Below are 20,495 nucleotides of genomic sequence, written 5' to 3'. Positions count from 1 at the left end.
TCGCTCCCAGCCTCGTCTCAATCATTCCTCATCCGCACAGCAGTTGCTTCACTGTTACGCCATGGCTCTAGCGGCTCACTTCGGCATTCTTCTTTATTCAGTTTGCTGCTTTATTTCAAGTTTCAGCGTTGGTGTAATACCTAACCAGCCCTAACTCTAAAGGGACATTTCACTGAAATGATGCTTCTAAGTGCCGTTGATGTCTAAAAGTCCAAATAAAAAGTCTGTGTCTAAACCTATGCTTTCTCTCACTCTATACAAAAATGTGTTAGTGGTGTCTTTTGTTAAAAATGAAAAGTAGTGGTTCAACAGAGAAAATAGGAAAACCAGGGTTGGTTTCCGTTGGCATTCTTGCTAGACATGGTTTTAAGCTTACCAAAAATGAGTTCAATCAAACAGGGCTACTTGCAAGAAATTCATATACCCTCAGTGTCTTTGAGTTCCTTGGGGTTCCCTTCCACAAGCTTTAGCTTATTCAAGTTTGAAACTCCACAAAAAGAAATGTCAGTTCCCTTGTTAAGCCTCTTGGGGTTCCCTTCCCCAGGCTTCAGTCTTTTCCACATTATAAAGCAAATCAATAAGTCTAACTTGGCCCGGCCTCTTCCCCCAAGCTCGGGCCCCTCTAGTTCCAAACATAAATTCTGCTGGTCAGGATATGGCTTTTTCTTACAGCTTTTCTTGCATACCATCTTCTTATGGGGTAGAATAATAAGCTTTCGAAAATGCCAGGCTCTTTACATTTCCTTGATGCAACCACTCTGATCCTTTGCCCCTCTTGATTCCTTGCTTGTGGTTTCCTTGATCGCGCACACTTGAACTGTTCTTTTCAACTCTATACCTCTTTTGTGTTAATTGCACCTTCCTGCTTTACTGGGCTCCTTGCAGCCACTTGTTTTGTTTGCTTCTGTCTTTGGTTGGGCACACTTGCACTTTGTTTCCTCTGCTGTACTTCATTGTACCTTTTTTTTAAAAATTGTATTTATTTATTATTTTTTTAAACTCACTTTCCTTCTCCGTGCCTACTCGCACCTTTTCTTTCCTTTTAGGGCCACTTGACTTGTCTTGACTTTAATGTGTGCTTTCAGACTCTCCTCTTACTTTGGTTCAGTCCACTTTGACTTTCGGGCCACTTGTCCCTTTCTTTCAAATCTATTTGCTTTCTTTCCTTTATTTCTGTGCCGCTCGTGAGTGCAGTTTTGGTTCTGTTAGTTTCCTTCGCTTGCTTTCTCTCTTTACACTGTCTGTTTCTTAAAACTGTCTTTTTTTGCTTTCAGCTTCGTGCCATTCCACCAATCTTGCTTTTTCCTCCCTTTCCCGTTCCAGCCACCCGCACGCACCCGAGTTTCTCTCTGTCATGCGAAACTCACCGGGTAGCATAGCACTGGTGAACGGTATCTCTGGGATGCTTTGGGTCTGGGTCAGGGTCTCTCCATCTGCCCCTCAGATCCCCTTGGGCCCAGCCCACGGCCCAAGGGAACGAGTATTTGCATGGACTCTGCAAGCAGCAGGGTCAAAGCTGACTTGCTACTACTCGCAGGAGACAGCGTCAGTCAAGCTGCCGCCCTCTGCGCACACCGGGCCAGCATTGCAGCACGTCGCTCTCCTCCAGATCTTTCCTCCTGCAGCTCCCAGCTTCGTAGCTTCTCCGGTCCAAAATGCCTCTCCAGCTCGTTCATTCACATGTGAAAAGTCATCCCTTTTTATAGCTGAACACTCAGTTAAGTGGAGTCTGGTGTGAATGGTTACTTACAAATCCCTGACTGTATTAATGGGACAGTGGTTTGCTCTAAAGTAGGTTTCTCCAGCATGGGGTCTGGCATGGATTCACATGCTCATGAATATTCCCCGTCCTCAGGCTGGGAATCCTCGGTAAAGAAAAAATCAGTATCAGTATCGGTTTCGTTTCTGATCTGTCTTTCGTAGTAGTAACCAATCACTGATCTCTGCGTCATACTGACCACAGCCAATGACTGCCCTCTACCTAAGCCCCGCCTCTGGCAGCCATCTTCAGATTTTTACCGCACGTTCAAGTGTTGGGAGTCCTCGTGCTTAGCTCACGAGATTTTACTGCGTGTTTTGCGCTTTTTCTGGTGAATTTTCACATTTTTTCGGTTAATCAAGCCTCAAGCTCCACCGTTTCTACTCCCGTTAATGGCTACCCATTGCGGGATTTTCCTACGCCCCTCAAGGGTGAAGATTTCGTCGAATCAACTTCTTGGAGGATTCCAGAAGATTCGCGGCCTACTTCGAGATGGCCCAGGATGCGAGTTCGTCGCCCGGACCCAAGCTGTTTTGCAGCTGCCCTGGATGCGGGCTGCAGAATGTGTTTAAGGAAGACGAACATTTGCGATGCCTCTACTGTCTTCATGGGGACAAGACTCATGTAGAGAAGGACTGCCAGTTCTGCAAGAACTTGTCGGAGCAGACCATGAGAGACGGTCGATCCCGTCTCGCCAGCTGGTTGGAGAAGGGCTCAACGGGTGAGCAGAAGAAGAAAGGGTCTGAGCGGGCTTCTAAGTCCTGTGCGGGCACCCCGGCGACGGGGGCCCAACACCAGGCCAAGCGCCACGAGTCCGCTGGCTCCGGGAGCGCCGAAAGGTCGGGCTCTTCGGTCGCCAGGCAGGGCGCACCTTCCCCGGCACCGTCAACCACGAGCCAGCGCTCCGGTTCGGGGAAGAGGAAGTCCGAGACCCCGGGTAAGCTTCGGGAGAAGCCCCGTCCGATCTCGGAAGAGGGGGAGCGAGGCGTCGCCCCTCCCCCGAAGGAGAAGGCCCGGGACGCACCTAAGGTGGTGAAGGCCCCTACCCAGCAGGCAAAGGCCTCTATCGAGGCGATCGCGGCGACTCTGGCCAAGCCGGCAGAGACCCCGCCAGCGGAGACTGCCTCCGGGACTAGAGTTTCCCTGCCGCCAAGGAGGGAATCCTCTTTTCAGCCCATCGTCGTGGCCGCCATGATGGAAGAAGCGAGGGGGGGCACGGTAGCCTCCTCGAGCTCGGAGTCAGCCTCGGAGGAGGAACTGACCGAGGCCGTGAGAAACCTCGAAGCCCAATTCGAGAAGGTTCGATTCCCGTAAGGAAGATCCTCGGGAGATAACCGAGGAAGACGACGATGGCGAGGAAGAGCAGCCTTCCCTTCTGGCGCAGCCGGAACCTAGGCCTCAGGATGGCTCGGCGGCCATTTTGTCTGCGATCCAGTCCTTATGCTCTGAGATAAGGACGAGATTCCCACGGCCCAGGCTGGAGGACCCGCAACCTGGCCCGTCGGGAAGTCCTCAGAACAAACGACAGAGGACCCAACCCTCTCCTCCGCTCGCCCCCCGTAAGGCCTACAGTTCCCTCCTCATCCTCCCACGAGTCGGGAGATGACGGTGCGTTGGGCTCGACAACGGTTCTGAGGGCGACAACGATGGAACGGGTCTCCCGTCTCCCGTCGCACGGGCCTCGCCGCCCGACGAGATTGGCTCATTCCACGCCATGATCGCCAGGGCGTCCGAATTGTTCCAGCTCTGCCCGGAGGAGCAGAAAAAGGAAGGTTTCCTCTATCAGCGCCGGGAGGCCAAGAGGAAGACTGTCATCGCGGTGCCTCTAATCGATGACATCTGGGAGGAGGGCCTGTCGGTTCTCAAAAACCCCTCCACGGCACCAGCCAAACGGGACCGGTACGAGAAGAAGTACCGGGTCCCCGAAACCGCTCCCCTGTGCCTCAGGGCCCAGCCAACGCCAGACTCGGTCGTCTCGGCGGCGGCAAAGAAGAAAGCGGCGGGGTCAGGAGCCTCAACGTCGAATTCCCCGCCGGACGGTGAGGGAAATAAGTTGGACGCCATGGGGCGGCGGGTCATTTCGTCGGCGGCGACGATGATCAAAGCGGCCAACGCCCTGGCGATCGTGGCCCGTTACGACAGGGAGCTCTGGTTTAAGCTGGCCCCCATATTGGACTTCCTGCCGGACCACAAGAGGTCCGAGGCCCTGGAAATACTGCAAGAGGGCGCGGTGGCGTCGGACCACGCCATAACGGTGGCTACCGATATTGCCGATACCGGGTTCCGCCAGCTGGGCAACGGTGTTTGCCTACGACGACGGGGTTGGCTCCGGGCGACCGACTTCCGTCAGGACGTCCAGACCAGGGTGTTCGACATGCCGTTCGATGGCAGCAACTTGTTCGGGAAGGCGGTGGACGAATCCCTCCAAGCCATAAAAACGGACACGGAGATGGCCCGCGCCCTAGGAGCCCTTCAGCAACGACGGCCCTTTCGGAGCTCCGGAGGCAGACAGGGTGCCTCCAAGGGATCAAGCGGTGGCTCGTCCTACCGCCAGGCGGCACGCTCCTCGTCTCAGGTGGCCTACAGGGGTCGCGGCAAGCAGGGAGCGCCTCACCGCCGTCGGCAAGGTGGCCAGGGCGGCAAGGCCACCACCTCCAAGCAGGACTGAACCGGCCGTGGTCTCGGGCCCCCACCGAAGCACCCCGGTGGGAGGCCGGCTGATGAATTACGTCGGCGTGTGGAAGTCCATCTCTACCGACCGTTGGGTGCTAGATACCCTGGCAAGAGGACACTCTATCGAATTCCTGAAGAAGTGCCCTCACGTTCCACCTGTGGCCAGGAAGGAAAATCACGTCCCGCAACTGCTGTTGGAAGTACGGGCGATGCTCAGGAAAGGCGCCATCGAGCTTGTCCCGAAGAGGCTCCGGGGTGTACTCAAGGTACTTCCTCGTCAGGAAGAAGACAGGCGGCTGGCGCCCCATCCTGGACCTTCGTCGTTTGAACAAATACATCAGATCACAAAAGTTCAGGATGGTCACCCTCCAGCACGTACTGCGACAGCTGGAGGAAGGCGACTTTCTATCGTTGTTGGACCTGGAGGATGCATACTTCCACGTTCCCATCCTCAAAAGTCACCGAACGTTCCTCAGGTTCGTCGTCCAGGGACGCCACTACCAATTCAGAGCACTGCCGTTCGGATTGAAGTCGGCCCCCAGGGTCTTTACCAAGTGCCTAGCACCAGTGGCGGCACGGCTGCGCCTGCAGGGGATTCACGTCTACCCCTACCTGGACGACTGGCTCATCCGCTCAAGGACGAGGGAACTCGCCGTCGAACACACCGCGAGGACCGTCCAGCTACTCACAGACCTGGGATTCGCCATAAACTACCCAAAGTCTCACCTGGTGCGGTCGCAGGTGGCCCTGTTTCTTGGAGCGAAGCTCGATACAGTGAGGAGCCTGGCGGCCCCGTCGGAAGAACGGACGAAGACCATTCTAGGCAAAGTGCAGCGCCTGCTAGCCACGGACGTGGCCAGGGTGAGGTCCATCAAGTCCCTCCTGGGGATGATGTCCTCTTGCATCTACCTGGAAGGTTGGGGCGCCCACACCGGAGATCTCCATGCAAGAAGCCTCTGGCTCCCGGAGGAGAGGCTCCTGCACATCAATGTCCTGGAACTCCGAGCCGTGTTCTGGGCTCTCAAATCGTTCCTCCCGTCGCACAAGGGCAAGGTGGTGCGGATCTTCACGGACAACACCACAACAATGTTTTACATACAGAAGCAGGGAGGTACCAGATCCCCAGCCCTATCCAAGGAGGCACAGGATCTGTGGCACTGGGCGGTCGCCCAGGGGATGTTCCTGGTTCCCTTCCACCTGGCAGGAGAAAGCAACACCATCGCCGACTCGCTCAGCAGGGAGCTGCACGCGTGTCACGAGTGGGAACTGCGCCAGGATCAGGTGGATCAACTCTTCCGACGATGGGGCAAACCCCAAATCGACCTGTTCGCAACAGCGACGAACTCGAAGTGCAAGAGGTTCGCCAGCAGGTTTCCCCAGCCGAGAAGCATGGGCGATGCATTCTCGTTCCCCTGGGACGGCCTATACCTGTATGCGTTCCCTCCGTTGCCGTTGCTGCTTCGACTCATCAGCCAGCTCAAGAGGTCCCGGTGCAGGATGATCCTCGTCGCACCAGCCTGGCCGAGGCAGATCTGGTTCCCGGACCTTCTGGACTTGTCAACGTCCCCTCGCATCAAGCTGTCGGCGGACGCGGACCTTCTCTCCAGAGAAGGAGGGGCCATCTTCCACTACGACCCGGCGTCGCTGAACCTGCAGGCTTGGCTCCTGCAGCGCTAGAGTTTGGAGGCTACAATATACCGGCCGATTGCAGAGAGGTTCTTGCAAAGGCCAGGGCGTCTTCGACTCTCAAATGCTACGGTCATAAGTGGAAGAGGTTCTCTATCCGGTGCCGAGCACAGAAGATCAACCCCCTACTGATTACGGCCCCTCAAGTGCTGCCGTACCTGCGATCGCTGGCAAAGGCTGGGCTAGCCCATGCCTCCATTAAGATTCATCTGGCGGCGATCTCCAGATATACCAGAACCACAGGACGGACGTCCCTGTGGTCCCATCGACTGAAAAGAGTTTATGAAAGGACTGTTCCGGTCGTTCCCGCCGGTGAAGGCCCCGGCGTGGGAACTTAACGTGGTGCTGACCAGGCTCATGGGGCCCCCATTCGAGCCGATGCACTCCGCACCGATGAAGTTTGTGTCGTGGAAGACTGCATTCCTGGTGGGCATTACCTCCGCACGACGAGTGGGAGAGATCCAGGCCCTATCCTGCAAAGCACCGTACTTGACTTTCCATGCCTCGAGGGTGGTGCTTAGGACGCACCCCTCCTTTATGCCCAAGGTGCCGTTGGACTTCCACCTTAACGAGCCCTTCTTGGTGTTACCTGTTTTCTTCCCGTCTCCTTCGTCGCCGGCCGAGAGGACTTTGCACTCGCTGGATGTGGCTAGAGCGCTGAAGTTCTACGTGGACCGCACAAAGAGTTTCCGAGGACATCACAGCTGTTCGTGAACTTTGGACCTGTGAATCAAGGGAAGGCTTTGGACCTGTGAATCAAGGGAAGGCTCTCTCGAAGTCTTCTATTTCCAGATGGCTCTCTGGCTGCATCATGCACTGCCACCGCTTGGCTAACCGACCGCTGCCAGGCCGTCCGAGAGCCCATTCGACCAGAGCGATCGCTGCTACTACGGCGTTCTTATCTGGTGTGCCCCTGCTGGACATCTGCAGGGCTGCTACGTGGAGGTCGACGCACACCTTCACGAGATTCTACTGCGTCGATCGGGATTCCAGGGAGGAGTCCAGGGTCGGCCAAGCAGTGCTGCGCAACCTGTTCGCTTAAGGTGAGCCTGGTGAGGAGGTAAGAGATGCTTAATGTTGAGTTTTTTGTATTGCTTAATGTTGAGCCTTTTGCCACCCCCCGTGGTTGTGCATGTGTGTACTGCTATTTATTCTTATATTCATGAGCATGTGAATCCATGCCAGACCCCATGCTGGAGAAGGAACAAGTTACTTACCTGTAACTGTTGTTCTCCAGCATGGGTCTGGCATGGATTCACATGCGAACCCTCCCGCCTACCCCTCTGCGGCTCTTCACTTGGTCATACTGCCACTTCACGTGCTACCAAATCTGAAGATGGCTGCCAGAGGCGGGGCTTAGGTAGAGGGCAGTCATTGGCTGTGGTCAGTATGACGCAGAGATCAGTGATTGGTTACTACTATGAAAGACAGATCAGAAACGAAACTGATACTGATTTTTTCTTTACCGAGGATTCCCAGCCTGACGACGGGGAATATTCATGAGCATGTGAATCCATGCCAGACCCATGCTGGAGAACAACAGTTACATGTAAGTAACTTGTTCCTTCCATTACTTTCCCCATGTTATTTCCATGGGTAATCATTATTGCTGCTAGTTGCCTCTTCTTTTCAGTATTATGTGAGAATGGGGACGTGCAGATGGAAGGGGTGTTAAGGTACCCCATGAAGACTGAAGGGAAGGGGCCCAGGGTGTGATGAGGGGCCAGGTCACAAGGTAAGGGGGGTGCTTCTTATACAATGGAAGGACTTTCGCTTCTGGCATACTACTTCCTATCTCTGCTGTTCCACTCTAGACATGTGGTTTCCGACAATATTCCCCAGAATCTAGATTGATAAAAGATGGGCAGATCTCAGTATCAAGGGTTTGTCTTAGTCCAATTTTGGCTTTTTTTTCTTCTTTCTTCTTTCGATCTCGGGGGTACTGAACTCTTTCCCTCCTCGCCCATGGGTCATGAAGGGTAGGATTGGAAGGAGAGGGGGGTTGAGATTGGGACAGTGCTGACTGGTATTCATGTATCCCATGAAAGCGTTTGCGATGTTCTCCTCCTTCTTCACTGTCCCATTCGGATACCGTGTCTCGCCTAGGGTCTCTTCCCCCGTGAACAACCCCAGGCTTCCTCCCTCGCTTGTCCACCCCCAGGGTTGGGATCCCAGAGCGATTGCCCTTCCCTGGCCTCCTGAATAGGACTCTTGGGGCTTAAATGCAGCAATACCCCTAGGTTTCTCACATTGTCTGTCGGAGCTCTTCCCCAGCATATGCTTCTCTCCCTGCCTCCACGATGAGCTCATTCTTTTTACAGGCTGTTTTGCGTTCCAAGCAACATTACGTTTTTCTTCATATATCTTACTCTGTCCAGCATTACCTGACGCCATTAGAAGGGAAACCGTGTTATTGGTATTTAAAGGTAATTCCATATATGCAGATCGGTTTGCTTGTGTAGGAATGGGAGTACTTGTTACCCTAGAGGGGGAGTCGCTCCCAGTGAGTTCCCACTTGCCCAGACCTCTGTGGAGGGTGTTGCTGAGCAGGCTCGCCTCACAGTGGGTGGCTCCCTACAGGGGAGAAGGGAGGAACACCCTAGAGACGTCACAGCAGTCTGTTTTTTCCCCTGTATTGACTTGTAAAATGCCAAAACATTTTGGACTTGCATTGCGCCTGGGGAAATTGCCTGTTGCTATAAAACAGAGCGTTACTATAACAAGTAAACTGTTAGATTCACAGAGAAATGGGTGAATTCATGGTGGCAGATCTTTTAATATATGTATGTGAGATGAGAAGATGTGTTTTAGTGGAATTCTAAACCCATGCTAATTTAATGTGGCTATGCCTTCCCCTGTTTTGTAGCATGAATTACCTCCTTATTAGCTTGTTTGTTTTTAGTTGTATATTTGGAGAGGGTTTTAAACATCATGCCTACTAAACAATAGATGAGTAGAAGATCTATTGAGTAGGCTTCAGAGAAAATTCTTGACCTCCAATGCAGATCATAATGTAATGATTTCCTTTGTGGGTTCACACTTTCCCTTTCCTTCTGTCTTGTAAATGGAAGAGGAAGGGAAATCTTATTTTGCCTTTTATTTAAAAAGACACACAATGTACATATCTAGTTTATTCTGCACATTTACCTTTCTCCCAATATTTCTTAGCCAAATTGTTTCTGCTTTATACTTGAAGAAATGTAAACGTATATGGACAGTCTGTGAGGTTAATGTCCACCCATTGTTGCCTGCAGAAGAGAAATTAGACATTGAGTTGCTTTAATGCAACAGTCCTTTTTAAAAAAATGTCACCAGTGTTTGTTCCCTATAGACTAGCACTGTTCACCTTTTTTAGACAAACTACTGATAACTGTTGGGTATATCCTCAAAAACTACATTTAGTGACCTCATACCATTAAAAGAACTCAGAAATGCACAGCTGCTACTTTGTGTTTTCACTTGTATTGTGTGGCTTGGGAAACTCCACTATATAATAATTTGCTGTGAAAAAGAGACATATGTAAGAAAGATATAAATGCTGCAAAATAACCTAGAATTAAATTGTGCAAATGGATATGAAATTAAAACTTGTATTGCCAGAGAATGTGCGGCTTCTTTGTCAGGAATTTCCTATCATTTATCTGCGATTCAGAAGGTCTCCCCTTTATTGCAGATTGGTTTCTCAGCAGCAGATGCAGTGACTGGACTGAAACTAGTTGAGCAAGGTGTACCCAAAGAACATTTGGCTCTGATGGCTGTTCCAATGGTACCTTTACAGATACTTCTGCCTCTGATAATCAGCAAGTATACGGCTGGTCCTCAGCCATTAAACATCTTCTACAAAGCCATGCCATTTCGGTAAAGCAACATTTTGTTACCTATAGACATGGTTTTGCATGTTTGTGGATCTGTATTTTGATTTAGAAAACAAATGAATGCCCATTGCCTGTCAGAGGATCTGTTGGTCTATGCAAGCTTCTTTTTGAATTTGTGTTTTCATGTTAAAACAGTACTTCAGCTACCTTTTTCCCTTATACATTTTAATTACTTTACACTGAAGTAGTTCTTGAACAGTATACAAACTATGATGACGCCTGTTGGGCTATCAAAAAAGTAAAACCTTCCAGAGCACCCGGCCCAGATAACATCCCGCCGGTACTATTAAACAAAACTTAGAGCTCTGGGCCCACCCACTTGGGGAACTATTCAAACATGTCTGTCTTACCATCAAGGTCCCGGACACTTGGAAGCTATCGTAGATAATCCTGATCTTCAAGAAGAGGGAAAAAATGAAAGCCAGCGAATTTTAGACCAATTGCTTTGCTGTACTTGTCTAGTAAAATATTTGGCACACTGTTGCTCAAGGAATTGAAAGTATAGATAAATAAACTTAAATTACTATCTGTCTCCCAAGTAGGTTTCTGTGCAGTTATGGGCACCCTCTAAATACTGTGGCTCTGGTGGCCCTGCAGGCAGCTGTGAGGGAAAAAGTGCTAAGCACCGTCTACATTCTCTGTTGACATGACAAATGCATTTGATACAGTCAGTAGAGGATGGTTGTGGGACAAACTTTGGGTGGCAGGTGTTCCACCCAAGCTAATGCAGCTGCTCGCCTTGCTACATAGATATACAACAGTTAAAGTAAAATTGGACAGCGAGGGCTCACGGACAGCCCCAGTCCACACTTAGTTGCGTAATTGTGTGTGTTTTTTTTCCTTAGTTACGTATTTATAACGCGCTTAAACACCCAAAGGTTTCTAAGCGCGGACCCGGGGATCGAACCTGTTGTTGCTACGTGTCGTCTTGCTTCCAAGACGCGCACGCTGCCGCTGAGCTATCCTCCCGGGACAAGGAATGACCTGTTATTGCATCAAAGCAATCTTTTTGGGTCCCCAAGCTCAAATCGAATGCAATGAAAATCAGATTTAAAAAGTTACTTTGAGACCAGTGTTCAGCTTGATACTGGAGTAATGGTGTCTCAGAAAGAACCTGCAGAGAATTTTATTATGGAAGCAGTCTTCTTTGATCCAGACATAAAATACCTTAATAGGTCTAAGGTTTTGCATGACTTGCCTTGTTTAAAAAATAATTGAATCTAGAGACATTGTTCGAATCCAGTTTTTGACTGGGAAAGATGGGATGTAGCACAGATCATGATTAGCTCTCGATTAGTTACAGAGCATATTTTTGCTTCTATTGATGGGATCGGACAGAGGGGTTTCGATGTATACAACTTGCGAAGGGCTTCATTGTCCCCTATGGTGTTCTGTCATAGTCTGGACAGACTAAATGAGATGGGAGCTAGTTGTCGCTCCGCAATGAATGCTAATGATAGTTTGGGGAGGACAAATTGAAATCCTCAGCGTTTGGTACCAGGAACAATAATGATTAGTTATGGCTCCTTCAACCACAAGTTACTCGACTGAGTAGGGAGCCAAAGACCTTAACGGGTCTTTAGCATTTGTTCTTGGAATACACAGGGATTCTGTAATCTCCTTAATTCTGGGGAATCCTGTAAATTATTGAGTACATATGACTTGATAATTTTTCAAGAACCGTTTTTTTGGAGAAGGTCATAATGGTTGGTTACTTAGTATGCCAGCAAGAAGTTGTTCAGGAAGTGGTGGAGCGCCTTAAAGGAGGACTCCTGATTGGGGCTAGATCAGACATTTTTATGGAAGTAAAAAGGATTGATACAATATATGGTGTATTGGCAGCACGAATTACAATCAAGGGTGAGAAGGCCCCATGTTAGTAATAAATGTATATTGCGGCTACGAGGAAAAGCACCAAATGACTTTGTTTGACCATGTTCATGGGATTCTGTCTGAAAGGAGGACTCTACGGTCGGCAAGGGGCATGAAAGTAGCAGGAGATTTTAATGCAAACTGCCTAGATCTGTCGAGGTTCTCCAAGCTCCAGATTGTCACAAAAATGCCTAATGTACAGGATGCAAAAGGAAAGAGGTGGTGGTCCTTTTTTGTGAGCTGGAATTTAGATGTACTGACTAATAAACAGTCAGGGGCCAGTGCTATCGCAATACTTGGAGTAGGTGGTCTAAATCTTCAATGAACAAATTCATTTCAGAGGATTTATGGAAGATGGAATATAGCTTTGAGATTAGTAGTGGAGTCCCTAGTGACCATAAACATCGAACAGTGTCTTTTTTTTAGCCCATAGCAATTGAGATTGATTGAGAAAAGAATGTGTGGAATTCCCCTTGTTTATAGAGGGCTCCTTGAGGCCAAGTAAATTGGACTATGTTTCGAGTAGGCCGAATTTTGATCCTATTGTTCAACAGATGGACTTTCGGCACCTCTTGTCCATTTGCATAAGCATTCGAACCTTCGAATTAGGCTGAATTGTGAAGGAGCATTGTCCTCAAAGATTGAGACAAATAATGGTTTACGCCAAGGTTTCATGTTGGCACCATTTTTTGTTTAATGCGTACATTGCAGACTTGGGGGAGCACCTTAAGTCCTTCTTTTCTTGCACCGGAGGTTTTGGACACTAGATTCCACTAGAATACACTGGGTTACGTATGCAGATGTTATGTTCATAGGCTGTAGAAAGGTGAGTAATAAGAGAATACTGAACAGTCTTGAAGCATATTGCAAAGAAAATTATATAAATGTAAACAAACGGAAAACCCATTTAATTACCCCAACAGCAGGGAAGCGTACAAAAAGAAAATCATTATGGTTAGGGAAGATAAGCCACAGAGGTGAATAGCATGGGGTATCTGCGTTATGACATGCTGAGTACTCCAAGTAAGAGGGGAACTAGGACTTTCCTCCTTATGTCATCTATATGTGGAAGTTATGCTGTCTCTTGAAAAAGTTTCTTAGAGCTGAAAAAGATCAAAGAATATTGCATTCTCTGGCAATCTATGCTCTTACCTCATTGCATCTTTTTGTTGTAAAATGGATAAACCAGATTTATAACGCCTTGGCTGATGCAGATATATCTATAGACCTTCTAATACTCAATCCTGATGGGGCTCAGAAAAAGCTATATAGTCTGGATTGGATAAATACACAATATAAATGGCAGAAATATAAAGACTTTCGTCACAATCCCTTCCATACTAAGAAGCTTAACTGCACGGAAGTCTATCTTTTAAAATTTCAGTGAGCCAGATCTAGAAGCACATATCTTAGATTTAGACTTAATCTTCTACATACTAGAGATATCTTAGCTCGCTGAGGCGTTATATAGAAGGAACTCAATTTTTGTTGATTCTACAGCAATCAAAAACAACCAGAGACTTTAAAACATCTGTTTGTTGCTTGTCCGGATCTCATGGACAAACGCGTTAACTGCTTTAAATGACGTTTCATTGATCTTGAAATTTTGTGCACGTGGGATCTGTGGTCTAGGATCTTTGCGACCAATTTGAACTCTGTACGTATAGCTACTATTCAATTTCTTAATCTTTTGAACTTGGATATGGCTTAATATTCATCAGTGTATATAATTTTATTTTTGCATTCTGACGAATAGCATTTGCAAGGCATTCATTCTTTTTAACTAAGTTTTAAAAATGTAACAATCTACTCGTATCCTTCTTCAAATCTTAATTTCTATTGAAACGTGCTTGTGAGATACTCCTATGTAAATATGAAGAATCGAATGTAACTATTGATATTCAAATATTGAAAGGTTGATTATACAGCAAAACAATAAAAAAGAAAAAAGAGGGGAATACTGCAGGATTTCTGCACAAATGTATTAGTGGTTGTGGCCCAAATGAGAAATTTAAATTTTAAGTTTTGCAAATTGTCCATCTTTTAAAATTTTAAAAATCCAAGATAATCCTCATGCTGATGTATGGAGCAGAAATTCATGTTTGTCTATTGCAGGAAAGTTTTCTTCATCTGGTAGGTTTCCTCTGGAAGAAGTTCCTTAGGCTCCCTAAATCTATTTCGATTAGTGTTATTAGGTTTGAGCTTGGGCTTCTATCTTTAGAGGTCCACATCATATGTAGAAGAATACTGCTATGTGATAGTTTAAAACCCGTCCTCCCAACACGATAGTTGCAGAGTTTAGAGAGAATGGCACGTTCTCAACAGATTGGTTTTGAGCTACTCAAGTGAATAAGTTGAGAGTGGGGGATTGCTGGAGACTTGTGGACCCTTGGAAGCTATAAACAAAACATATGGCAAACTGACCTGTGCCGCACGTGTGACATGGAGGGCGGTTGATACATTTCAGAATATTATCCTGACCCATAAAAAGTGAGGTGTGGTTTCTCAATACCTTTGTAAATATCCATCATGGAAAGTAGGATACACGTTGTTTAGATTTAGGCTTGGTATCCTACCTACAAGGGTAAACGGTGTTAAATGGAAAAGGGTAGTAAACCTGTCTGATATATGTAGATTTTGTGCCGAACGTAGAGAGACTTTGGAACTTCTATTTTTACTTTGTGGTGACTTAAAATCGCACCGAATAAGCTCTTTAAAAAAAAAAAATCATGATCTGTGGTAACCATACCCGGACTGTATTATGGAAATTGTGCTGGTCACAACTGCCGTATTATCTGAGCAAAACCATGTTTGATTAAATTGGTAGAAGGATGGAATCAGAATAATCCTGGGAATTAAATTCTGTTTACAAAATTGATTTAGTTGCCCTGTTCTGATGGTGCCTTAATCTCTATATTTGCATTTATTGGGTACGTTTTTTAGATTGAGAAAGGTTACACAATGTGGCTGTCCTGTGTGGTTTTGAGACTAATTTTTTTTTTATTTTTAATATTGAATGCCTGTTTTATGTATTGCATTGATATTACATTTTGGATGTATGTGTAAGGTTTTAAAACTATATGCACAATAAAAAAAATAATTCTACAAACCAAGGACCAGCACAATCATAAAGGTAAAACGGGCACAGTTGAGAGATGCCTCCTTCGCCTTTTGTGTCAACGTGTGCCAAGGGAACGCTATACTCTCAAGAGGGGCATGAATGTGCTTCTGTAGCAACCTAAAGAGTGATGTTTTAACAGTCCAAAACAAAGGATAGTCCAATCAAGGTTCTATACAAAATATATTCTTTAATCCAACACAGTGTACAAAAATAACTGACAAACACTGTAAAACCCACTCCTGTAGAAGGAACACAGAATATGCAAAGATAGAATAGATGCAGCACTCTGGGTAATGAGGCGAGGAAGAAAAGGCAATTAATAGACTGCAATGTTCAAAGGGTTATGTCGTGAGCTTTCAAAAGAGATTAAAGTAACCTCTCCAGTCTCTAGGGCTCAAAGATGGACCAAGGGGGCAGATATTGGTCAATAGTGACTTTGCCAATCGACAACATCAAGCCGGACGTCTGGGTTCAGTTAAAAGATTTGGTTGGAGGATGCGGCGGGTGCAGTAATCCAGCGGCAAGCTGGGGTCAAACGGGAAGTTAGCTGCGGTTTGAAGCATTACTACAGCAATGCGTATTGGGTTGTCACCATGTTGGGTTCAACGGCCGAAGTTTGATGGAGGTGAGCTGGTACTAGGATAGTCACGGGAGCCTTCAAGCTTCAACACTGAATGATTGCGGTTCAAGTGGCACCAGGTTCAGTTGAGTTGTTGGTGGCGGCGATGAAGCAGGTGGGGCGGTTTGAAAGCGGTTCACGCTAATGCAACGGCAGTGATACTACTTGTTTCTAGCCGAGGTAACGGTGCGCTTTAGCAGACGTAGTGCAGCAGCAAACTGGTTTGAATGGGTCAACTTGGGGTTCGAAGAACAAAGAATGGCAAAGGCAGGGGGGAGGGTGAACTGCTGATTTGAATTGTGTCGAATGTGCTTGAATCACGGCCTGGTGGCAGAAACACAGGGCTTCTTGCTCCGATGCCTAATCCAGGGCCTCTGGGACAAGATGGGTTCTTGTTCTCGTACTCCCAAACCTGGGAAAGCTGCCACACAACTGTAGAGTCCTCCAACATGGATACCTGGGTACCATTGTGACTGGCATAGAGGCAGGTCTTGTTCTAGCAGCAGGTCGCAATGCAAGCAATGGTCCCTGGGGATGATTAGGGGACAGAGCTCACCTCTGCCTGCACCTCACAACTGGAGGATTCTGGAATTGACTGCTCTTGCACCAGTGCCCCATGAAATCTTATTTCTGGACTGGAGTCCAAAGGATGATTTAAGATGGTTACCAAGATGATTGAAGGAAGTAGTGGAAGACCCCTTATTTTAAAGTGTAAAAGTGTGCAGATTATGGGACTAAAGCTAGCCCGCCTTAATGGTCCAACCTCTGTTCTTGCACTGACTGGACTTTGCACTTCTGACATCCCACCCAAAGTGCTTTGCTCCAGAGGAAGTGGAGGGGACAAGGGGGAGAGGGCCGCTGAGAGAAACAAGATGGTGGAAATCTTTCTCCACTGTACGGAACCCTCCTGTCTACTCTAACCCCACCCCTTTCCGTTCTCACTAGGTTCAAAGGCCTTTAGAAATGAAGCATCCTGGGGAGCGCTGTTGAGCAGCCTTGAAAATGGCTGCCTAGCCTGAGAGCTCTGTGCATCAACGACCTAAGATCTGTCTTCATCGGCGGATTAATTCACTGTTCCTTCAACATACCTGCTACCATGCACAGTGTATAACCTGGAGTACTCCTACATCCAATCCTGAGTGAAATCGGTGCTTCGATGCCTCCATAACACTGCTGGCTTTCTCTGGCTTTCTCAGGCTGCCACATCTACGCTGCGTGGGGGCGCTCCAGCGGTTGCCGGGCCGCCAGTCTGCTGCGGTCCCGTCCTGCTGCCCTGTATGTTCTTTCCGGCGACCATCGGTGGCCATCTCCCCCAGGCGTGTCGACACTGGGCCCTGCCTGCCCTGTAATTGGAGTGGGGTGCCGGACCAGGAGTTGTCGGCCCTTGTCCTCAGCCGACCTGCATTCTGTGCTACGGCTCCGACTCAGGGCATCTCCATGTCTCGGATTGCGGCACCTCCGTCCTTAATCCGACCAGCGGACTGATCATGCCGGCGGCCTGCTCCCACCAGGCTGCCGGTCCTGTGTCTGTACGACCTCCATCGCACTTGATCCGGACCTGCTGTGCGGCCATGGGCTGCTTGACTGCCCTCTGCCCGCCATGTCTGGGCCCCCTCTGCTGGACGCCTCCGGCCTCCTGTTTCCTTTGGGAACTCTTCCGGCCCTTGTGTGGGACTCTGCTGCCGTTTGCCGCAGGTGAGGGGCTGGGGCGGGACTGCTGCTGGGTGCTCTGGGTGGCGTGTGGCCCTGTGCCGATTCTTGCTGCGGCCTGGATGGGGGGCCCCCAACGTGGGGGGGGGGTGGGGGCGCAGTGCCACTTGACCGTGCTCGGCACCTTCTCAGCCGGCCCTGCAGAGTCGCTGGAGGTGTCTCCCCCTGCTCCCTTGCCGGACCTGATGGCACCAGTCATATCCAGCAGCTCTTCCTCATATGAACCTCTGCAATCTCACTGGACACTTCTCCCCGTGCTTCAGGGCAGACCAGTCTGTGCATTCACCCACTGGGCCCCACAAATATCCATGGGTTGAATACTACAAACTATCTGCACTGTCTCCCGTACTTACCATCACTACTGGTTACATCCACAGTATGGTGAACTACCTCATCTACACTTTGGCACTACGAAGTCCATGCTCGCGAGGTGACCTGCGGGCTTCAGCATCTACACTGTAATCGCCACACTGGGCCCCGGCCCTGACCTCTCACCACCTTTCACCCCTCACTGCTTCTCCCGGGTGTCTCCTGCGTTGCCTGGCACTCATGCATCAGTGACTGTTCCCTCTGGGGTTTGCACCGTGGGCAGCCCGCTCCTGCATATGTCCCGCTTACCGCATGTGGGACCATCCGGCCCATTCGCCTACATCATTTTCAATACCTCCACTGAAGGCTGTCTAGAGCCTCCCCTTCACAACTGTGGATCACCATGTGTGAGCTGTAGCTATTTGGTCATACACACGTCTGACCTACGCCACTGCTTGAACTGTGGAACTTAAACCTGTTGGTGCTGCCGGCGGACCAGACCGCACTGCTGTGCTGCGGCCCCTGCCATCCTAATCGTTTCCCGCCTCTCAACGACTGGGTGATCCTTATCTCACTGGGTTGGCAGCGTAACCTCCTTGACTTTTGGCTGTGGTTCTTGGCTGCCGGTAAATCTCACTGTTGGTAACCACATTGCACCATATCAGGAGCCATACATTCAGATAGTGGTGACCACCGGCCACATAGCTATGTCGAATAGAGCTTGTGGCTCTAACAAAGTGGGGGCCATGGACAAATGTGCGAAGGCGACCTCCCGCCCGTATCCCCCAACCACCAACCAGGCAGAACCTTACTCCAACCCAGGCACACCAACTCCTTACCTGGCGGAAATGATGGAGTCCATGGCAAAGAACTTAGCTTCCTTTCATGAGAAGCTCAACGACATTAACGCTAACGTGGCATCACGTAAGTCTCAGATCGACCAGGCCGGCACCAGGATCACGGATGCTGAGTCCAGAATTGGCGCCAACGAAGATGGCCTACGCACTCTTCAGGATACAGTTGCATCACTTACACGCAACATGAAGACTGTTGGAGCAAAGTGTGATGATTTGGAATCTAGGTCGCGTAGAAATAATGTTCGAATTATTGGAGTCCCGGAAAATGCCCTCAAGGGTCGCATGGAACCTGCAGTGGAAAACCTGCTTAAAGAGCTACTGGACGACCTTGTTTCTCTCTCCTCTCTTCACAGTTGAACGTGCACATCGTGCTCTCACCTCGCCCTAAGCCCGGCGATTTTCCTAGGCCTATCATCGCTAGGATCCTCAACTACAAAGACAGGGATCTTATCCTTCGCCTAGCGTGAGAAAAGGGCGAGCTGCGTCTCGGCTCCCAAATCAGGATCTTCCCCCGACTTCTCTGTGGGGGTACAGCAGGAGAGGCGTGAATTCCTTGGGGTAAAAAAACTGAGGGGGCGCAACGTTCCATACGCCATGCTCTTCCCAGCGTGCCTCAAATTCCCCTTCAGACAGAAGCTATACTTTACAGTCACGGATGAGGCTGTGAAGTTCATTGAATCGTCAGCCCTTGAGTTAATGGCAGGCTGACACACTTGCTTCTCATGATTACTGCGCTTTGCCTACCATATCCTAGATATGCTGTCATTCCGAGCTGCAACCAACCACCCTCGGGTGACCTATCAGCTCCCGTGTTTATCACCGTTTGACGATGTCATGCTTTTACCATACCTTTTGTTTACAGCATCTGTTGTTGAGGGTCCCGGTTATTGTTACTAAACTGTATTCTTTATAACTGTTAGTACCGGTGTGTTGACCCTCTTCATGGTATTGCACCCCGCTGATCTATATACCAGTTCTGATACTTTATTGCTCCTGGTTAGTTTAATGCATGGCAACTGCGCACCCCTCTGCAGTCGCAATGGTTGTGTTTGAACGTTCTCCGTGTATAGGCCCCGGTTGGGCCAAAAGTGCAACCGGTCCAGGTTGGGGACTGGTCTGCTGATGCCTATTTGGGGACCTCTGTTGGGGAATTTGGGAGGCGGGATGGAAGGGACACTGCTGGCCGTAAGGGGGAGGTGTTGTTGGGGGAGGGGTGGGTTATATTGAAAACTGCAGAGGTGGTTCATCATTGCACATGTTGGTGCGCAACAACGGTAAGGCTCCTTCACATGGATGCACCTTGGGACACGCAACTTGGGATGTTCCCTGAAAGTATATAATGTCCTTCACTGTGATGTTCTGGAACATCCGGGGGTTGAGTAATCGCAACATCACTGCCTATGCTCCGAGACATGGGGCTAAGATACTCTTCCTGCAGGAAACGCATTCACGAGGCCACCTTGTAACTAGTATCGCACCTGCTTGAGGTCCGCATAGATGCTACACCACCTATTACACACAAGCCAGAGGCGTACTCCCGCTGGTCCACACATTCATCAAATTCACACTACACAAGAGTAATATAGATCCAGTTGGTAGATACATCATACTCCACTGCGCAATGGTAAATAGAGTACCTCCTTGTGAATACTTATGGTCCCAACATAAACTCCCCTGAATTCTTTGATGCCATTGTTTCCATATTACTGGGCTATGTTGGGGTCCAGATCATCTGGGTAGATGATATGAATTGATATGGACCCCAGCGTGGATAGGACTGGTACTGCACCCAGGGCCCTGTCTCGTGCAGCACGCAAACTATTTCAACATCTTCCTACACTTGAGGTGAGAGATGCCTGGAGGACACTTCATCCTCTACTATGAGAGTATACCTACTACTCGTCGGTTCACGACAGCTCCTCCAGAATTGATCTGTTCCTGGTTTCCAACAACCTGATGGGCAAGATAGACAGAGCACAGATACTTACCCGCACATCTCTGACCATGCCCTGAT

The 20,495-nt window shown here is 49.0% G+C and overlaps 1 protein-coding gene across 1 annotated transcript in view; it reads left to right on the top strand.

Annotated features, from left to right (window-relative positions):
• SLC33A1 (solute carrier family 33 member 1) overlaps positions 1-20,495 on the top strand; it is a 283,255-nt gene that overhangs the window by 164,242 nt on the left and 98,518 nt on the right. The window contains exon 4 of the mRNA XM_069618428.1: positions 9,792-9,976. Coding sequence (XP_069474529.1) covers positions 9,792-9,976 — 185 coding nt within the window. The remainder of the gene's footprint in view (positions 1-9,791; positions 9,977-20,495) is intronic.

This window comes from Ambystoma mexicanum, chromosome 10 (genome assembly GCF_040938575.1).
Source record: "Ambystoma mexicanum isolate Mex_15411 chromosome 10, UKY_AmexF1_1, whole genome shotgun sequence".
Taxonomy (NCBI): domain Eukaryota; kingdom Metazoa; phylum Chordata; class Amphibia; order Caudata; family Ambystomatidae; genus Ambystoma; species Ambystoma mexicanum.
Note: the sequence above shows the minus strand (reverse complement) of the source record. Positions and strands in the feature narration are given on the sequence as shown.